Genomic DNA, 17,533 nt, shown 5'->3' on the forward strand with positions numbered 1-17,533 from the left:
CATGAACACAGGAGAACCATAGAGGAGAACACACGGCGTTGTTGAATGGGAGGCAAAGCTGCACCGGGACGGCCGGTTCCTGACCCCGTCATCTGGCAAGTTGGAGATGTGATTTAGTTCATGTGCAAGGTATGTTTTTTTTATTGGCTATTCATCTAATTCCTCTACAAGAATCTAGGAGGTCGGGGTTCACCTCCGAACAAAGCTTTCAAAGCAGGTAGAGTTTTGCTTATAAACCTGCTAGTGAGTGCTCTGCCCACTTTGTCCAATTTATAATCAAGTTTTGGAAAATGCTTGGCTGGGACCAGACCTTTGAATTGCCCACTCCACAAGTTGACAATTATGTCAGGCAGGGCAAATGCATTATCAGGACATGTATGTAGGTATATACATTTATTTTCTGTATGTCGTTGTACAGACAAGATTGTGATTTATCTTCTGTCAGATTGATTGAATTTACAGTCCTGAAAAGTCCTCTGAAATACAATGGGCTTGGTTTTATGCCTTGACCTATCAATGTAGTATCCAGCTTCATCAAGGTAAAGGAACAGTTCAACATTTTGAGCAACAAAAATGATACACAGTGTACGTCTGTACAGATTGTAAGGCGTCTTGAGGTAAATTTGTGATTTGTGGTATTGGGCTGTATAAATACAATTGCGTTGATTTGAATTGACCTACTCTCATGTCTGTGTGTTCCCCCTGCTTCTTGCTAAGCTACGCTAATCACCTCATGACTCCAGCTGCATACCTAATGCAGACATCAGAGTGGCGTCAACCTTCTGCATCAATCTCCCAAAATGTTCAACTGTTCCTTTCAATGGCAAAAGTGAAACAAAAGTGAACAATAAATATTGACATGTTCTTTTAATTTAACCTTTTTTAACAACACACTAATGATACAGAATGAATATTTGCACAGAAACAGACACCATTTGCTAATCATTATAGAATAAACTGTTGGTTTGCCAACAATCATCAGAGGACAACCATTTATTTTCTCACTATGGCTTTTTTTGCCAGGTGATTTGCAAACCAATGGAAATGCTCTATGGGGAAGGAACCAACACAATTAGGTTAAAAACACAAGCTTGAGTCCTAAATGCTTTGAGGGTCATGATTTGAGTCAAGCTTGAAACACTAGATCCTATTCTGATAAGCCTGTTCTGATCTTCACACAGGGTATTGTATTGAGAATTAAAAGAGGTCACCTTCTACTGGATTAATCACAGCCTGAACTCAACATAAAATGTAGTGACAACCGATATGATCAACAGAAGACAACTATTTCAAAAGTCTACAATGTTATAACGGCATCTTGATTGAACATGCAGTTTTGGTCAAATAAAAACAACCTGATGGGGAACAAATGAACAATTATGTTGTTTATCAAATGTCATTTTGTCATATTTTAAGGTGTTTTATCATGAGGAAAACAACACACTTAAAGCTTATCTTAACAGCATGATCAGTGTTTGATAGTCTTTTAAAGAGCAACAAAAATAATCTCTTCAGTTAATCACACAGTACTGTTTCTTCTCTTTATGGGGAACAATGACAAGTGAATTCATTTGCTTTGAACTGAATCTTTTAGTCAAACCATCAAACTATTTTCTTTTATTTTCACACACGTAAAAACAAACTAACATCAAGTCCCTTTTATATTTGGTCACACTGTCATTCTTGTATTAAACTCAATCAAAGTGCATATTTTTTTGAGATCATAGCTTGGCATGTAAAAAAGACACCAATCCAAGGAATCTCATTGGAGGAGTCCAAAGCTCATCATGGCCAGCTGAATGTCCTACCAGTGATCTGGTAAAACTTCTGATTAAAGGGGTGAAAGAACTTCTGCAGTTTAGTCACAACTGACGGGTCCACTTCTGGGTGGATGCGGCCCTTGCTGCCTGCCAGGCACTTGTTGAAGACAATGTTAAATCGCAGACAGTAAAATCCCCTGGTGGCATTGAAGTACAAGTTATACTGGCTGATTCTTGAGGGAAGGTTGAGGAAGCGCTCGACGAGCTGCAGCTCCGGCAGTGGGTCCGTGATGAGGCGGTCCCCATCCACAATGTGGAACTGCTCCACAGGAAAGTATTTCAGCCAGCGCTCCAAGTGTTTGGTGTAGATGCTAGTCCGCACCGCTTTGTACTTTGTGTTCACCTCGCAGGTGTTGGAGTCAATGGCCAGCTTTTCAAACTTGTGGTAGGTCTTGTTTTTGCGCTCCTTGCCCTCCAGCACTTGCGTGTAGTCAGACACAGCTCTGGTGGTGGGCTCGCGGACGATAATCAGCAGCTTGATGGAGGAATTCATCTTGAAGATGCGTTCAGGGACCTCCTCTGTGATGAAGTAGGCCGGGCTCTTCTCAATGGTAATCTGATGAGGGAAGGAGAAGGGCATTTTCTCTCTGTACCAGTCGATACCCCTGGCGTAGTTTTGGTCATTGTCAAAGAAGTGGATCTCCTGTGAGGCCTTGACCACTGCCGGGTGCAGGTTGAGCATCTCCAGCAGGGCGCGGGTGCCCCCCTTGCGCACCCCGATGATGATGGCCCGAGGCAGCTGCTGGACCAGGTTGTGAAGGCGGATTTGCTCTTTCGTGGCATTGCCCTTGCGTAGTTCATGTAGCAGGCCACGCTTAAACTGCAGGTTGCGGAGAGGGATCTGCTCTGGCTCAGGAAGGGGCAGCCTTCTTTCAATGGGGCAAATGGGCTGCAGCCTGAAGGAGACAAAAGCAAGAAAAGACATTCTCAGTCTCAACACTTTTTTATAACTTACTCATTACAGGAATCTTTGTAGTTTTACAATTTGAAAATAGTTACACCACTTAGCAAAACAAATGTGAACTTGTTAATCAGAACTTTAGAGGTGCCTGTGGCGCCATGTGTAACATGCAGGCATGAGAGTAGTATTGATCTTCTTATCTCACTGTCTGGGAGAAATCAATATCCTTATTTCTTAAAATACTGAAATAATGTAAATACAAAGATAAATAGCCCATCATTATTCCTAGCATGTGATATTTTTAAGAGGTAAACTAAAACCAACTTAAAGTATGACGTTTTTCTACCCTTTACAAATTAACTGATGCTGCTGTTGCTGCTGAGGGGGAACTTCTTGTACTGAGCCCAGACTCTTAGGATGCGTTTCCTCATGTTATGGAAAAATGAAAAACTGGCAGAACCTTTGCACTGCCTCAAGGCTGACACAACTGTAAACACAAAAGTGCCAACTTCTTCAAAGGAATCTCATTGGAGGAGTCCAAAGCTCATCATGGCCAGCTGAATGTCCTACCAGTGATCTGGTTAAACTTCAGATTAAAGAGGTGAAATAACTTCTGCAGTTTAGTCACCACTGACAGGTCCACTTCTGGGTGGATGCCCTTGCTGCTTGCCAGGCAGGAGCACATCTAAGATATGATATGTTCATGAAGTGGAAAATTGCCTGCATTGAATCACTAATTCACTAAAACTCTGTATCAGTTATATAGAGTGTGAATCTTGTTACTTGCTGTTATTTAAGTAACAGTGAATAAAAGTAATGTATTGTGACAGTGATGACTTACCTATCCAAGGTCCCAACTCTGGCCACAAGATAGAGGACACTTCCGATAGCGAGGCTGCCCAGAACGAAGAGCTTCTGTCTCAGCAATGCCTGCTGTTTGAATAGCATGGCCCTCCATCAATCTTCAGGACTGCGTCTTCAGCCTGCAGAGATCAGAGTGCATAAAACACTAATCACCAGGGGAAGAGAGACAGTCTAATGTTTATTAACACACACTAAATCAAGTCTTACAAATGATTAAGCCACACTCACACACGCCTAAAAAGTGCTGCAGTGCTATTAGAGAAAATGCTCACCCACCAACCGCTGCTTTGTTATTGTCATTTATTTATGTATTCCTGTCAACTGGATCATATTTAATGTAATGTGCAGGCATGCTGTGATGGCCCATCTTTGAGACAGGAATGTGTAATATGAGGTTTTCTTCTTGACTTGAATGAAAGGATGGAAACCTCTTTAGATAAGCGGTACAGATAAGGACAAAGTGTATGAATGATCACATTATGTTGAGGTTTATGGCTCTTTTGACCTTCAAAGAAAATGAAAAAATTCATGTCTTTATCCAAGAGAGGGCACTAAATCCTTTCATACAGATGGAGCACAGAAATGTTTGTCTCTCTGTAATTAAAGAAAAGAGTTTCTTCAGTTCTTTGCAGATCAATACCTGAGCGCTTTCTGCATCTGCACGTTTTCCACAGTGTGACTGGCTAAATCACATTATGGAATAACAGATCCATACAGAAGTCGTAGCACCATTACAAAAGGGCCAGCTGCACTCTAATCCAGCTTTTAAAACTGCCTACCATTACCAACAGAGCACATTCTCTAGAGCATCTCATAAACAAGTCGAGCAAGCTTTTGACCCCGGTGTGACTGGAAAACATTTCACTCATATTGCCTTGTGGTGACTTCTGAAGAGAGACCAGCAGAGCAATTGCAATTTCATCAGTCTGACAAAGCAGAAGATTAAAGCCAGTTATCCAGGGGCGGCCTTGTGTTTGTGAATGTTTTTCATTACAGCTTGTATCTCTGCAGAAATACATTTAATTGTTTCCAATGGAAATACATTCTGTTTAGTATTTGTTTAGTAGCAAGACACACCACTCTGATAATAAAGTAATCCATCTTCAGTGTGTCATTTGTGGCAATAAAATCTGCAAAACAGCAACTGTAACACTATAAAACATTTATAGCTAGACTATGTAACTTTTCAAAGATTAAAAATAACACTATCTTTTATAATTAATGTTTAATTCCAAAGCAATGAAATGCATCCAGGCTAAATGCAATACACTTGCTGCCACAAGTGTCACGATCTTGTAAATACTTCCTGTTTTATTTTGAAATGTTCACTCCCCCGTGTATCATGTCTTGTTTAATTCCTGTCCTTGTGTTTTCCCCCCACTTTAATTGTTGATTTGGTCCTCCTGTGTCTTTGCCTTTCTCTTCCAGCTGTGTCTCGTTCCCTCGTTTGTGTCTGTGTGATATTACCCTGTCTGTCCCAGTGTTCCTTGTCAGTTAGTCATCCATGTGTCACCCTTGTTTGTTGATGCTTCCTTGTGCTTCCTCAGTTTATGTTTTAACTTTTGCATTTTGATAACTTGATCCCTCTGTTGTTTTTTGCTTTGTACCTTTTGTGTTTTCAGTTTTGTCTTAATAAAGCTTGCTTTTTGTTAAATCATTCTCGTCTGCCGCTCTGCGTTTGGGTCCTCACCTTTTCCCCACCATGACAACAAGCACATGGTCTGAATCAGTAGTTGTTAGCTAAATGCTAAGAAGTTAGCAAATGTCAGCTTAAGTTTGCAAATATATTATTATGTCAGTTTTCTTCTGATAATTTATCATTATCCCATAACTGACACTTTTCCAATGCCACATGCATGTCATATGGTTCAGATGGAAGAGATGTGAAAGATTTCCATGTTTTCCATGTTTTGAAGACTAAACTGTCAAACTATTTGTAAAAAATTGAAACTCAAACTGTTTCCATTCAACAGAGTCTTTGACCTGCAGAGATCCACAGCAGCTCTCACCACTCACAACTCTGTTGTAGTGATGAACAGAGAGAACCACAGTCTTCATGACTTATTTATAAGCAAACAGAGAAATTAATTGCTGTGCCAGGCTGTGAGCAAAGAGGGGGCCATACAGAATGATCAATTATGGAGAAGTTCTATTCATAACCTCTGCACTGGGCCAAACCTTTTGTTTAAAGAGAAAGATGCTTTACCATGACTGCCCGGCAGTTAGAATCATATACTTTAGAGAAAAGAAAAATCCCTGTTGAATGTTGATGTACAGTAAATGCTAAAGTGACAGTATCATTCTAATCTACAGAGCTGGTAAAATGTCTCATGCTGTTCACTTCTGAAATGATACCTCTGCTCCTGCCAAGTTAGATCACTCCTGAAAAGAAAGTGTGGAAATTATTTATTTTTGTTTATTACACCCCAAATACAAAAATATTGCAGCAACAAACAACATTCAGGTGCTTTGCTATTATAATTTAACTTAGTCTGGTGTAACTAATAGCCAATTGTGGCTAATGTTAGCAAACTTTAGGTATATATTGCTCTATAACTCCATCATGGAGCTAATTTATAACTGTTGCTTACTTAAACTACTGTTAGTTACACTTTATTTGACCATTCACCATTATCCTGTACTGTATGTGGCCACAGTGACCACTATTCTCCCAAACGTTGCACAGGGTCACCTGTGTTTGTTACCTATATATATATATATAAATATAAATATATAAATATATATATATATATATATATATATAAATATATATATATATATATATATATATATATATAAATAAAATCTATATATAATATATATAAATAATATATATATAATATATATATATTATATATATAATATACATATCTATCCTATATATATCTCTATATATATCCTAATATATATCTTATATATATCTTCATCTATCTATATCCTCTCTCTCTCTATATCTATCCTCACTATCTCTCCTCCTATCCTCTCTCTCTCATCTCTAACTCTCTCTCTCTCTCCTCTCCCTCTATCCTCTCTCTCTCTACTACTAACTACCTAGATCTCCTTTATCTCTCGATATACCATCTCTCTCTTTCTCTCTCTCACTCCTCTCTCTACTTTCTATCTCTACCTCACTATATCTCTCTTTCTATCTCTCTCTCCTCCTTCTCATCTTTTTCCTCTCTTCTCTCTCTATATCTATTATATATATTTCTTCTCTATACTATATACTATATATAACTATATATATATATATATATATAAATATAAATAAATAAATAATCTGGATATACCCTCTGAGGACCATGATGTCTGTTATCCTGTGCTCACTACAGCAATCTCCTGAAGCTGCTTCCACATGATCAGCGGTGAAACAGCTCTGCGCTGGCTGGTCCGTTGTTTTCCAATGGAGAGAGCAGTGCCGCACCGCTCTCTCATCTCAGCTCCTGCCCCTTTCACGTCTCAGATCACCAACCACCATCCTCTACCTTCACTACATGTCCAACTGGGATGAAATAAAAAGCAGGTCATTTGTTTTACAGTTTGACCAACATGTGTCATCAGTGAATAATCATACGTGAGCTCACAGCCTTCTGAGCTAATGTGCTGAGAACGAGCGCAGCAGAAACACTGAGCGATTAGGGGAATGCTGACTGGCCTTTTGTATGTAATTAAAACACTGAAAGGCGTTGCTGTTTACAGGCCTGATAACAACTATAATTACTTTCCAAATACTGGATCGTGGACTATATGAGCTTGTTAAGAGGTGGCTATTTGCAGAGACACTGCACAAAAAACAGTTTAGTTATCAAAACTTGCTGTGCTGTGCTAATAATCTGCACTGCTCGCTTCTCATTTTTAGAGGAGTACATGAGGGCACTGGTAAAAATAGACAACAGCAGCTGAGCTCTCATTCGACTCTGTTAATACATTGTGTTACTGAGAACACTGTTGTTGGAATAGCAAAGTATCCCACACATACTGATCATATGTAGTATAAACGGTGGAGCAGCAGTGGCAACAGCTAAGTGGTGTAGCCAATGAAGTGGAGACTGCAACTCCCCAGAGAACTTTGAATTTAAGAACTTAACAAGGGCACAGATGGACAGGTCAGTGACAACCCCCCAGTAGATGACAGGATGGGCCTGAACTGTTAAACTTCATCACTAAAACAACATCCTGTCTTCCATCTTTCCTTCTGGCCAGACGGCAGTGGTCTGAAAAGGGAAGCCAATGAAAAAGTGCCTTAAACCTGCGTTCTCTCTAATATCCAGCAGGGGGCGACTCCTGGTTGCGAAAAGAAGTCCGGTTCTATAGAAGTCTAAGAAAACATTACCCTACTTCTCACTTGATTTATTTTTCAAAAAGCCCTCAAAATCACACCCAGACAAACGGGTTGAAGACCTGCATCCAGAAACTTTGAAGGAAAGACACTCTGAACGTAACAAGGTCTGTCACAGCTGAGTCTGCTGCTATTCCCTCCAGCGTAACTTGTCATTTGTCCATCGACACCGTCAGATGAACCATTCCTGGGAATAAGAGGGTTAAAGCTAGTTTGCTAATCAAGAAAATAATAAGCATTAGTAAATAAGCTTTAGACCAAAACATTTAATATTGAATTTCTTCATATTTAAAAATAACTTGATTGTGTGCTTTGTTAGTGTATGAAATATTATGGTCTTCCGATGGGTGGTGCCCTGAGGTAGGTTTAATGTTATGTAAAATTCTGATATTTTAATATAAAACTAAACTGATTGTTTGTATAATGTTAGCAGGAGTGTGGAATATCCAGTCAGAGGGACGTGAGAGAACTGAAGAACTGTTTCTGTGTGAATATTTTCATGTACAAGGCATGACCCATTTCTTTCTCCCACACACTCCCACATGTGTTGTAGCTAGCTTGCATCACTCTAATTCACGGACAGTATTTAATGCAACAAGTAACAAATTACTTATTGAAAAAGTAATTACATTACTTTCAACAAAGGTAAAGTAAGTACTTCAACTTTTTTAATTTCAACTCACACAACTATGTTTCCAAAGGAAGTAATGTACTTTTTAAACCACTACATTTAGTCATTTTAGTTTACAAACGATCAGTTTATTATTTCTGTGTATTATTACAGATTAAATTATCCAACAGTAAAGTGGTTAAAACAAGTTGCATAGCAAAATGCTGTTTACACTAAATGTACGAGCAAACATAACATAATAAAATATAACACTTATGGGGATACTAACTATCTCATGATTACCATTGCACGCCATTCTCTGAGATTTGCATAAAACACACAAGCTGCAGCAAAATGTGGACTCACTCTTAAAACAAACCGACTCATGTGCATGAACACAGCAGGTACTTCACACAGCCTTTACACATTTTTAGTCATCCAGTTGTCAAAAGCATTTACAGGAAAGAAAAAACAAAGTTAATAATATGTATTTGGCTCTTTGTTAGTAAAAATAAATCCTCCAAAGTTTGATGGAGACCAAAAGCAGGTGCACTCCTCTCTTCTCCTCTCTGGAGAAGAGAGGAGGGAAGACAGAGAGGGTCGAGCCTTGATGAATAATTCACCACTATGAGCTTTATTATTATTATTATTGATCTCTGCTTATGCACAAGGGAATGATTCTGCTGTTCAGCTCAGAGCTCCGCCCTCAGCTGACCTCCACTCCTATCAACCAGGCATCCATTTTGTGATATTACATCTACATTATTTATCACCCGTCGCTGAAGGTACCTTTTGTCTCCATCTCCACAGAGTGTACAAGAAGCATCTACACACAGGCACATGTCTGCATTTAGACATGTGCATCTCCTTTATGTCTGCCCATATACTTACAGAAAATAATATAATGAGAATAATAATAATATCAATATAATCAACCTGCACTGGATAACTTTCCATCTCTGAACCTAAATAACTTTATTCAGACGTCAAAGTCTTTTTCACTTTGAGAAGGCACACAGTTCCAATACCAAGCCATCAAACTATTTGCACAACTCTTCTCTAAAATACAAGGCTGCACTTTAAAGTGCACCAAACTGCCTGCTCATGTCGTCGGTGTGAATTCCAAACTCTCACAGCATGATGAGTCACTAAATTCAGAACTGCAGCTTCTCAGTAAACACATACTTATTAGAAATCCCAAACCTGATTAGCTCTCTGGGTTTGCAGGCTCTGCAACTGAGAGAGCAGTTGACCTCTCATGTAGTCCCAGAGTGAACCTCCTTTTCATCCCCAAAGGGCTTGATTACTAAATCTAACAACGAGCCTGTGCGTGTCTCTCACACAGCTCTGACATGACAGCAGAGGAATACAACATGAGGAGTGAACTTTGAAGCAGTGTCTGGCTTTACTCACGACTGCTATGCAACCTTCAAACACCAAATAAGACAACAACCATAAACTTTGAGCTGAGAGACAAACAGGAGGAGATACCCCCACAAGGTTTTTACGTTCTCTTCATCTCAAGGCCCTGTGTGTATTTTAACACTCAACTCCTACACACACACACACACACACACACACACACACACACACACACACACACACACACACACACACACACACACACACACACACACACACACACACACACACACACACATGCAAGCACAGTACTCACAAAGACAAACACAAAGACGCTCCTCTGAGATGTTCAGATGAATGACAAGATATATCCTTTTAGGAGGAGTAAGAACATACCGCTGAGTACACATCACTTCAGACATTAGAGCGTCAACACGATCTTCTCTCTTTTTTACTTTCTGCTTTCGAGCACATGCCAAAAGGGAATAAAAACTTTCCCAAAATAGACCAGGTTGAGTAGTAAGCATACACACACTTGAAACAGTATCATGTGTTGCAATTACACTAAAATAATGTGTTTGCAGGCCTGATCCATCTCTGGCAATCTTCTGCAGATATGTCCAGACATCCAGCATGCATTGTGTCCAAGTGGGACATCTGATCATGTGTCTCCCGGTCACAAACATTCAACCTCGATGACAAAAATAATTCCTCTTTGGGGTTTAAGAATGGAGAGTAAGGGGTGTCCCGGTAGCTCAACCGGTAGCACAGGCGTCCCATATACAAAGGCTTAGTCCTTGCCCACAGCAGCCACTGGTTCAAGTTCAACCTGTGGCGTTTGCTGTATGTCATTCCCTCTCTCTCCCCCTTTCACAATCTGTACTTCTCTATCATAAAGGCATGAAAAGCCCAAAAATATAACTTATAAAAAAAGAATGGAGTAAGATGGAAGGACAAGTGACTCCATCCAGGGTGAGCTGTAACAGTCCTGTACAGTGACAAGTCTTTCATGTAAGGATGGAAACAGGCACTCAGTGTTTTTGTATTCATTTCTTTTTAGAGGTAGATGTAGTAGAATGTAACAAATTGCAGTATAATTTACAGTAACACTGTTATGATTTTTTTTTAATGTAAATTCACCAGTTTTTACAACTGTATGTAAACATTTGCAAAATGGAGTGTAAACACATAGAGGTGTGTGTGTGTGTGCGTGTGCGTGTGCGTGTGCGTGTGCGTGCGTGCGTGCGTGTGTGAGTGCGTGCGTGCGTGCGTGCGTGCGTGCGTGCGTGTGTGTGTGATAAGAGGGTCTCTATGCTCTCTGGGACAATCCGGAATCACTCCCCCCCTGCTGAGGAGACAGTGATGTCCTAACCAACCAGCTCCATGTTGTCCTCTGTGTCCTGCAGCGCTGGGTGGAGCAGGGAGCTGTTGGTGTCTGCTTCTGGCCCTGGAGTCAGACTGACAGACAGGCGGGCGGTGATGCCGGGCCTCTCAGCGCTACCGGGCCTCTCAGCACTACCGGTTGTGTCTGCGCTCAATTCCCAGCACTCCCTGCAGCAGCTTGTCTCTGTAGCTTCTAGATTTTCTTCTATTAGCCTGACGTGCTGTTCCCCACACTGAGCACAGCTGCCTTTCTTCACTGTACAGGCAGGAGAAGCGACGACAATGGGCATCCTTCCAAACACTGGTCAGCTGAAAACATCTACATCCAGATATCCAGAGGAAGTCGGATCATCTCAGTTCAGGAGTGGTCAGCACTCATCAGACTTCTTGAACTTCCACTCTGTGGTCTAGACACTGTGTGCTGTTTTGTTAGATGCTGTGAACTATTGTAAGCACTGGACACTACCTCCCACACAGATAACTGCTTCTTCTACTAACAGCAAAGCCATCCAATGGATGCTTGACTTTTTTCTGCAAAAGTGGCTCTTCAATTTTATAAAGGCCCTACTAGAGAAACTCTGATTTGTGTTTGTATCTAACATTTTCGTTGATTATTTAATATTAAAAATATAACATTTTCAATGTTATATCTTTATCCACGCCGATTGACCAACTCTAGTCAATGAACCAGAACTGAACTTTGTCCTTATAGGCTCTACACGCACCATTGCCTCATGGTTAGCTTGGAGTGACCATGCCATGCCAAGGGAGTACCTCTGGAGTTAGGACTTCACTTGGTGTTCATACCAAATCCTAAGAGGTAAATTAGATAGTGGAATCTGATGTATGTACCTTTTTAAATTTTGATTATCCTCAAAACATTGTTTAATTATAAACAAGATACATTTTATGTGGTGAATTTTAGAGTTGTTGGTTTGTATATTTGTGAACTTTGAACATTGCCTCTTAGCCAAACAGCTTCCAGTCTTAATGCTAAGCTAGGCTAATCACAACAGGACTCCAGCTCCATCCTTAACACACAGATGCTGATACTGATCCTCTCATCTGACTCTTGGAAAGAAAGTGAATAAATGTATTCCTAACAATCTTAAACTATTCCTTTAAAATTGATTCAAGCTCCCCCTTTAAGAACTCAGACGGCAGGTAAACCAAATCCTCCCTCGTCTCTAGATATCTGTATGCGAATCTGTATCAGTCAGCAAACTAACACCTGATCATCCTGCGGAACAGCACCCGTCTCTTTCCCAAGATCCAACAGGAGATAGATAAACATGCTGGGTACTTTTCTTTTGTTCACACAGATGAAAGAGTAATAAAAAGACCAGATTTTCAGCAAAGTATGCACACACATACACACCCACCAGGATAAACAACACATTCATGCCTTCAAGACTGAAGCAGGGACAGCCCGTCCACACAGGAAAACCTTGTCTTCTCATTTCATAGCTGGACTAGCAGAGGGCCTGGGGGGAGTAGAGGGAGGAAGGTGCCAGGCAGAGGTTAAAGCTGAGTAATGTGTAAGTGATGAGACTCTGAGTCATGAAAACACTGCAGGAATTGGTGAGCTATCACGCCATTCACCTCCTGGTTCGTCAGCTCAGCCTCTGATCATTTCCTCTTTGTTGACTACAAATGCAGCAACCTTGGCCCATCCTTGCTGTGCAGCGTCAATTAAAGACTCAGCCATAGATATTTTATGTGTACACCTTTTGAAAACCGCATCAAGAGCCAGGGAGCGTCTATCTGCCATGCTCAACTGTAAGTGACACTGACGCTGATAGGATGTAAGCGGGGGTCTGACAGCCTGTGTGAACATCCTGGGGATTGGTGAAGATGGGCGGAAGGGGAATCAGCGGTGGCTTAAGGTGTAGGGCAGTCCTCAGCACGAGGTCGACATATGCATTGAGCTAATTAGCCACGCAGCGCTTATGCAAAAACATTTTAACTGTTTCCAGCCATCCAGCACCTTGTGATTCCTTCTGACAGGCCCTCTGCTTTGCTTTGCATAAAGACGCCAGTGTGGCTGTTTAAAATGTCATCCGGCAGAGGACTACCGTATCACTGCCCGGGATCATTTCTCCATCAGGCTGTTGGCAAGTAGTATAGCTCAGCAGGACCTAGCTATCATCTGGGCTTCATTAACCCTTACTCAGACTGATCAGATGGTGCAATACTTTTCTCTTGGGAGGCTGTTCAAATCAATATCAAGATTTCACTGAAGCATGTAATGTTAATGAAAGTGTGTGTCACACTTCTATCTGATAAAAGCTTTGCTGATTGTCTGTTCACAATAACCTTGAGCTTCAGTCGTTACATTTTCCAACAAAAAATGCAATTTGAGACGTCACACTGAACTGGGAAATTGTGAGGAGCATTTCAATGTCAATACTTGACAGATTAATTGATAATGATAGTGTTCTTTAGTTGCAGCTCTTGTATGATGATACCAACTCTCTTCTAGTCTGTACCAAAGGGGAAAAGGCCATTATATCCCAGACATTCCATTTCTTTACAACTTGGGACTAATTTTGGTACTTTTGTCGATCATTCCTATTAGCGATAAAAGCATTATACTTAACAAAGTTAATTGCATATATCTTGGAATGCAGCAAGACTGCTAACAAGAAGTGCAACGGGCAAGAGACACAAGCAGTCAGACCTTCAGACAGAATTTTACAAAACCCAGGTTAATCAAACTTTATCTGGAGAGAACAAAGGAGAGCAGTCAGTATTACTTTTACTGTTGTAAACGTTAAACATAGTTTACAGAGCAATTTCCTGGTTCAGATTTACCGTCATACATGTAACATAGCGTTATTTCTGACAGGGAGCTGAAGTCACGCTTTAGCAAAGATACATTTTCACTTTGCATCATTGTGCAAATTTGATTCCTGCACCGTTTGTGCTGGCAATGTTGATTCTCCCAAAATAGCCAATATTTAGACTGTACAGACATTAGCTGTAAGCTAGCTAGCAACATAAGCACTGACCGTGTGTATGGGAGTTTACATGTGTCTGTTTGCTTTCAGCTCTTTCCCTTCATCTCTGCATATTTATGAAGTAAATTCATAAAGTCCCTAAATGACCATGAATTATTAGCCTAAACAGAACATTTTCGAGCAGGGAAATTCATCTTTCCATTGATGCTGTATACAATTACTCCGCCTTTGAAATTCGCACCACATTTTGTCTGAACACACACTTATGCCACTTTTCCACCCCAAGGTACGGATTTACTCGCCTCACCTTACAGACTTCACAGTTTTCCACTGCGGATAGCACCCTTCAGTGTAAGCGGGCTCCAGAGCCTTCGCCATCAAACCTAATCATTTCACCATTTGCTATAAACGATTATCAATTCCTTGTTGAACGTCACCATGACTGAATTACCATGGTTGTTCCGAAACAGTTGTTTTCTTGGGCAATGTGCCCACTTTAGGTTTACCTACAAATAGGCAGTTTAGATGATCTGGCTTGACTGGGTACAATTTGTCTGATCAGAAGAGGTTTCTTCCCCTGTCAGACTTTGTTGTACTATAGCAATGTCACTGTGATAATTGATCCCACCTGTAATAATTATGAATATGATGTGAGGATCTAACTCAATATCAGCATCTGTTCAGATTAACTTGTTTTCATTGTGTTATGCTTGTAATTAACTTCTGGCTATCAGGTGTCAATATACCAAGACAATCTTGAGGTTAACAGTTGTTTTCTGTGTTTGATATAGATTTTTCTCAAGAAGTGCTGACTAAACCAATAAAACCGTTTGTCAAAATAAATATTCTGCTGCTAAGCTCTGTTCCAAGGATACTGATCATATTTATCTCCCAGGCAGGTGTCATGTTCATATTCAATATCCAGTGTCTGCATGATAGGAACACTACATCGAGACTGCAGTTAATAATTTTGATACTGAACATTGGCTACATGAGTTTCCACACCAGAACTATTCCATCTCTATCATCTCTGTCAAGTCACATCATTGTCTCGTGTCAGTCCCAGATTGTCTGTGCTGATCACCGCTCCTTTGAAATGCATTTAAATTAAGCTGACACTGATCCAGAGAGACGTACGGGGAAGCGAACAGGAAACAGTGCAGCGTCTTGCTCAAGGACACAGTGACAGTACACACAGCTGTTAATATAAATATTGTCAGTTGCAGGAATCAAGAATATAGATTTCTATAAGAAAGTGACACTACTAATTTAATTATTACCTCAAACATTTTCCTGATGAGTTTATGTTCTCAATCGCTAGTTTCAAGTCTTCTTCAATACAGCATGATTTTCATTTAGTAAATTATAGTTGCATTTAAAGTCGATAAAGCAGCATATTATTAATGGTGTAGCTACCTTGTGATTGACAACTTGCTAGCACGGCGACCTGTCAATCAGGATACAGGCATAGCAATGTGTATGCATGTGTGTATGCAGCACACTTTTCCAAAACATCCCAATTAATATCACAGTTAACCTGAACTATGGGTGCACCTTGCTAAACACGCTAGCTAGTATTAGAATTAGCTGGTGATTTAACGTTTGCTATGCTAACGACAACTGGCCCCGCTGGGCCTAGCTCCAAATGTGGTCATTTTAGGTTCCAAAAACCCAAGATGGCAACGACCAAAATGCCCAAGTTGAGGCTTCAAAACCAATGGGTGACGTCACGGTGGTCACGTACACTTCTTATATACAGTCTATGGTATTAGTACTAGGTCAGTCTGGTATGATACCTGACTGCTAGGAATGCCTTGCAGGGCAATGCTGGGTCCAATTACCTTGCAACTATTCTATTTTTGAGTGGTGGGTCTAACTGCTGGTAAAGAAAGCCATATCATTTTCACACAATGACAACATTTCATCAGCGTGACCCATTAAAGTGTAATATGAGAACAAACTTTACCCGACTCCTTAATTACCACATCTTTGAATGTTTATTTATCAATTTGTGATTAATTATAGTAACAATCCTCCTCGCTGACCTGGTGTGTCTGATCCACTGTGGATGAGCTATGGTCATAAGTTCTGTTTGTAGTTTTGGTGCTCGTAAAATATGGTTGTTAGTTGTTTCCCCCTAATCCTGTCTTAATGCTAAGCTAGGCTAATCACATCCTGACTCCAGAGATATGAGAGGGGTATTGGTGTAGGGGTAATGTCTCACCTACTATAGGAGTGTTCTTTTCAAAATGCACCATAATAAATCAAATCACATTTATTTATATAGCCCAATATCACAAATGACACATTTGTCTCAGTGGGTTTTACAGACTGTACAGCATACGACACCCTCTGTCCTTAGACCCTCGTAATAAAGCGTATTAGTGATTGGATGTTACCGAGTAGGTTCTGATGAGGATCCTGTGATCAGCATCTTTTTCACAAAGATTTTCCTCTCCCCCCTGGGAAAACTGGCTGTGAGTTTTCCACACAGTGTGGAGCACATCTGAATGAGGAAAGTGTGTGTGTGTGTGTGTGTGTGTGTGTGTGTGTGTGTGTGTGTGTGTGTGTGTGTGTGTGTGTGTACTCTCCCAGTTCCTTCTCTGCATCAGTGAGTAGAAAATGTATCACGGAGTGGCAATCGAATGAATAAATTGTCATAAATACACCACAGGTGAAATTATGGGCAAAAAACCCCAAGGGACAGAAACAGCTTTGTGTTGCCAGAGGAAGCAGTGTATCTGTCCATGAAGCTCTTAGAGGTGTCTCTGAAAGATGAGGTGAAGTGTAAAGGTAGTCCAAAAAAGACTCTACAGCAGGTGTGTCAAACATACGGCCAAAACCGGCCCGCGGGATGACTTTGCAAAGTTTAAAAATAGTTGTTTTGATCATAAAGTAAAATACTTTATTGTTCAGTTCCATATATGTGACAAAATATGTTGTGCCTTTGTAGATACACTATGATCTATAAGTTGTAATGCACATGTGTAAATGATAAACTGAGGCATAATATTGTTGAAATTTCTTAAGAATTTTCAGGTTGTTCATAATGTTTTATAAAAAGATAGTTCATTACATTTGACATTTTTCAGAATGTACTTTTTTTGCACTAAAACAAAGGGAAACATTTGTAGTTGTCGTTATTTATAGGTTATTATGCTCTGATTGTACTGGTCCGGCCCACCTGAGATCAAATTGGGCTGCATGAGCTAAAATGAGTTTGACAGCCCTGCTCTACAGGATCCCACTTCAGTGCTGTAAGAGTGGAGAAAGCAACAATGAGCTGCCTATCAT

At 40.4% G+C, this 17,533-nt stretch overlaps 1 protein-coding gene across 6 annotated transcripts in view; it reads right to left on the reverse strand.

The window, feature by feature from the left end:
- Nucleotides 1-372: 372 nt before the first annotated feature.
- The window catches only part of LOC115003980 (heparan sulfate glucosamine 3-O-sulfotransferase 5), a 121,313-nt gene continuing 104,152 nt past the window's right edge, over nt 373-17,533 (reverse strand). For 4 of the 6 annotated variants that reach the window (XM_029425925.1, XM_029425926.1, XM_029425921.1 and 1 more), the window contains 2 exons: nt 3,563-3,704; nt 373-2,716 (listed from right to left, as the gene is read on the reverse strand). In XM_029425925.1, coding sequence (XP_029281785.1) covers nt 1,786-2,716; nt 3,563-3,669 — 1,038 coding nt within the window. In that variant the 5' untranslated portion in view covers nt 3,670-3,704 and the 3' untranslated portion in view covers nt 373-1,785. Of the gene's footprint in view, nt 2,717-3,562; nt 3,705-6,875; nt 7,088-17,533 lie in introns of all 6 variants that reach the window. The other 2 variants (XM_029425922.1, XM_029425924.1) reach the window with 1 other exon arrangement.

This window comes from Cottoperca gobio, chromosome 24 (genome assembly GCF_900634415.1).
Source record: "Cottoperca gobio chromosome 24, fCotGob3.1, whole genome shotgun sequence".
Classification (NCBI taxonomy): domain Eukaryota; kingdom Metazoa; phylum Chordata; class Actinopteri; order Perciformes; family Bovichtidae; genus Cottoperca; species Cottoperca gobio.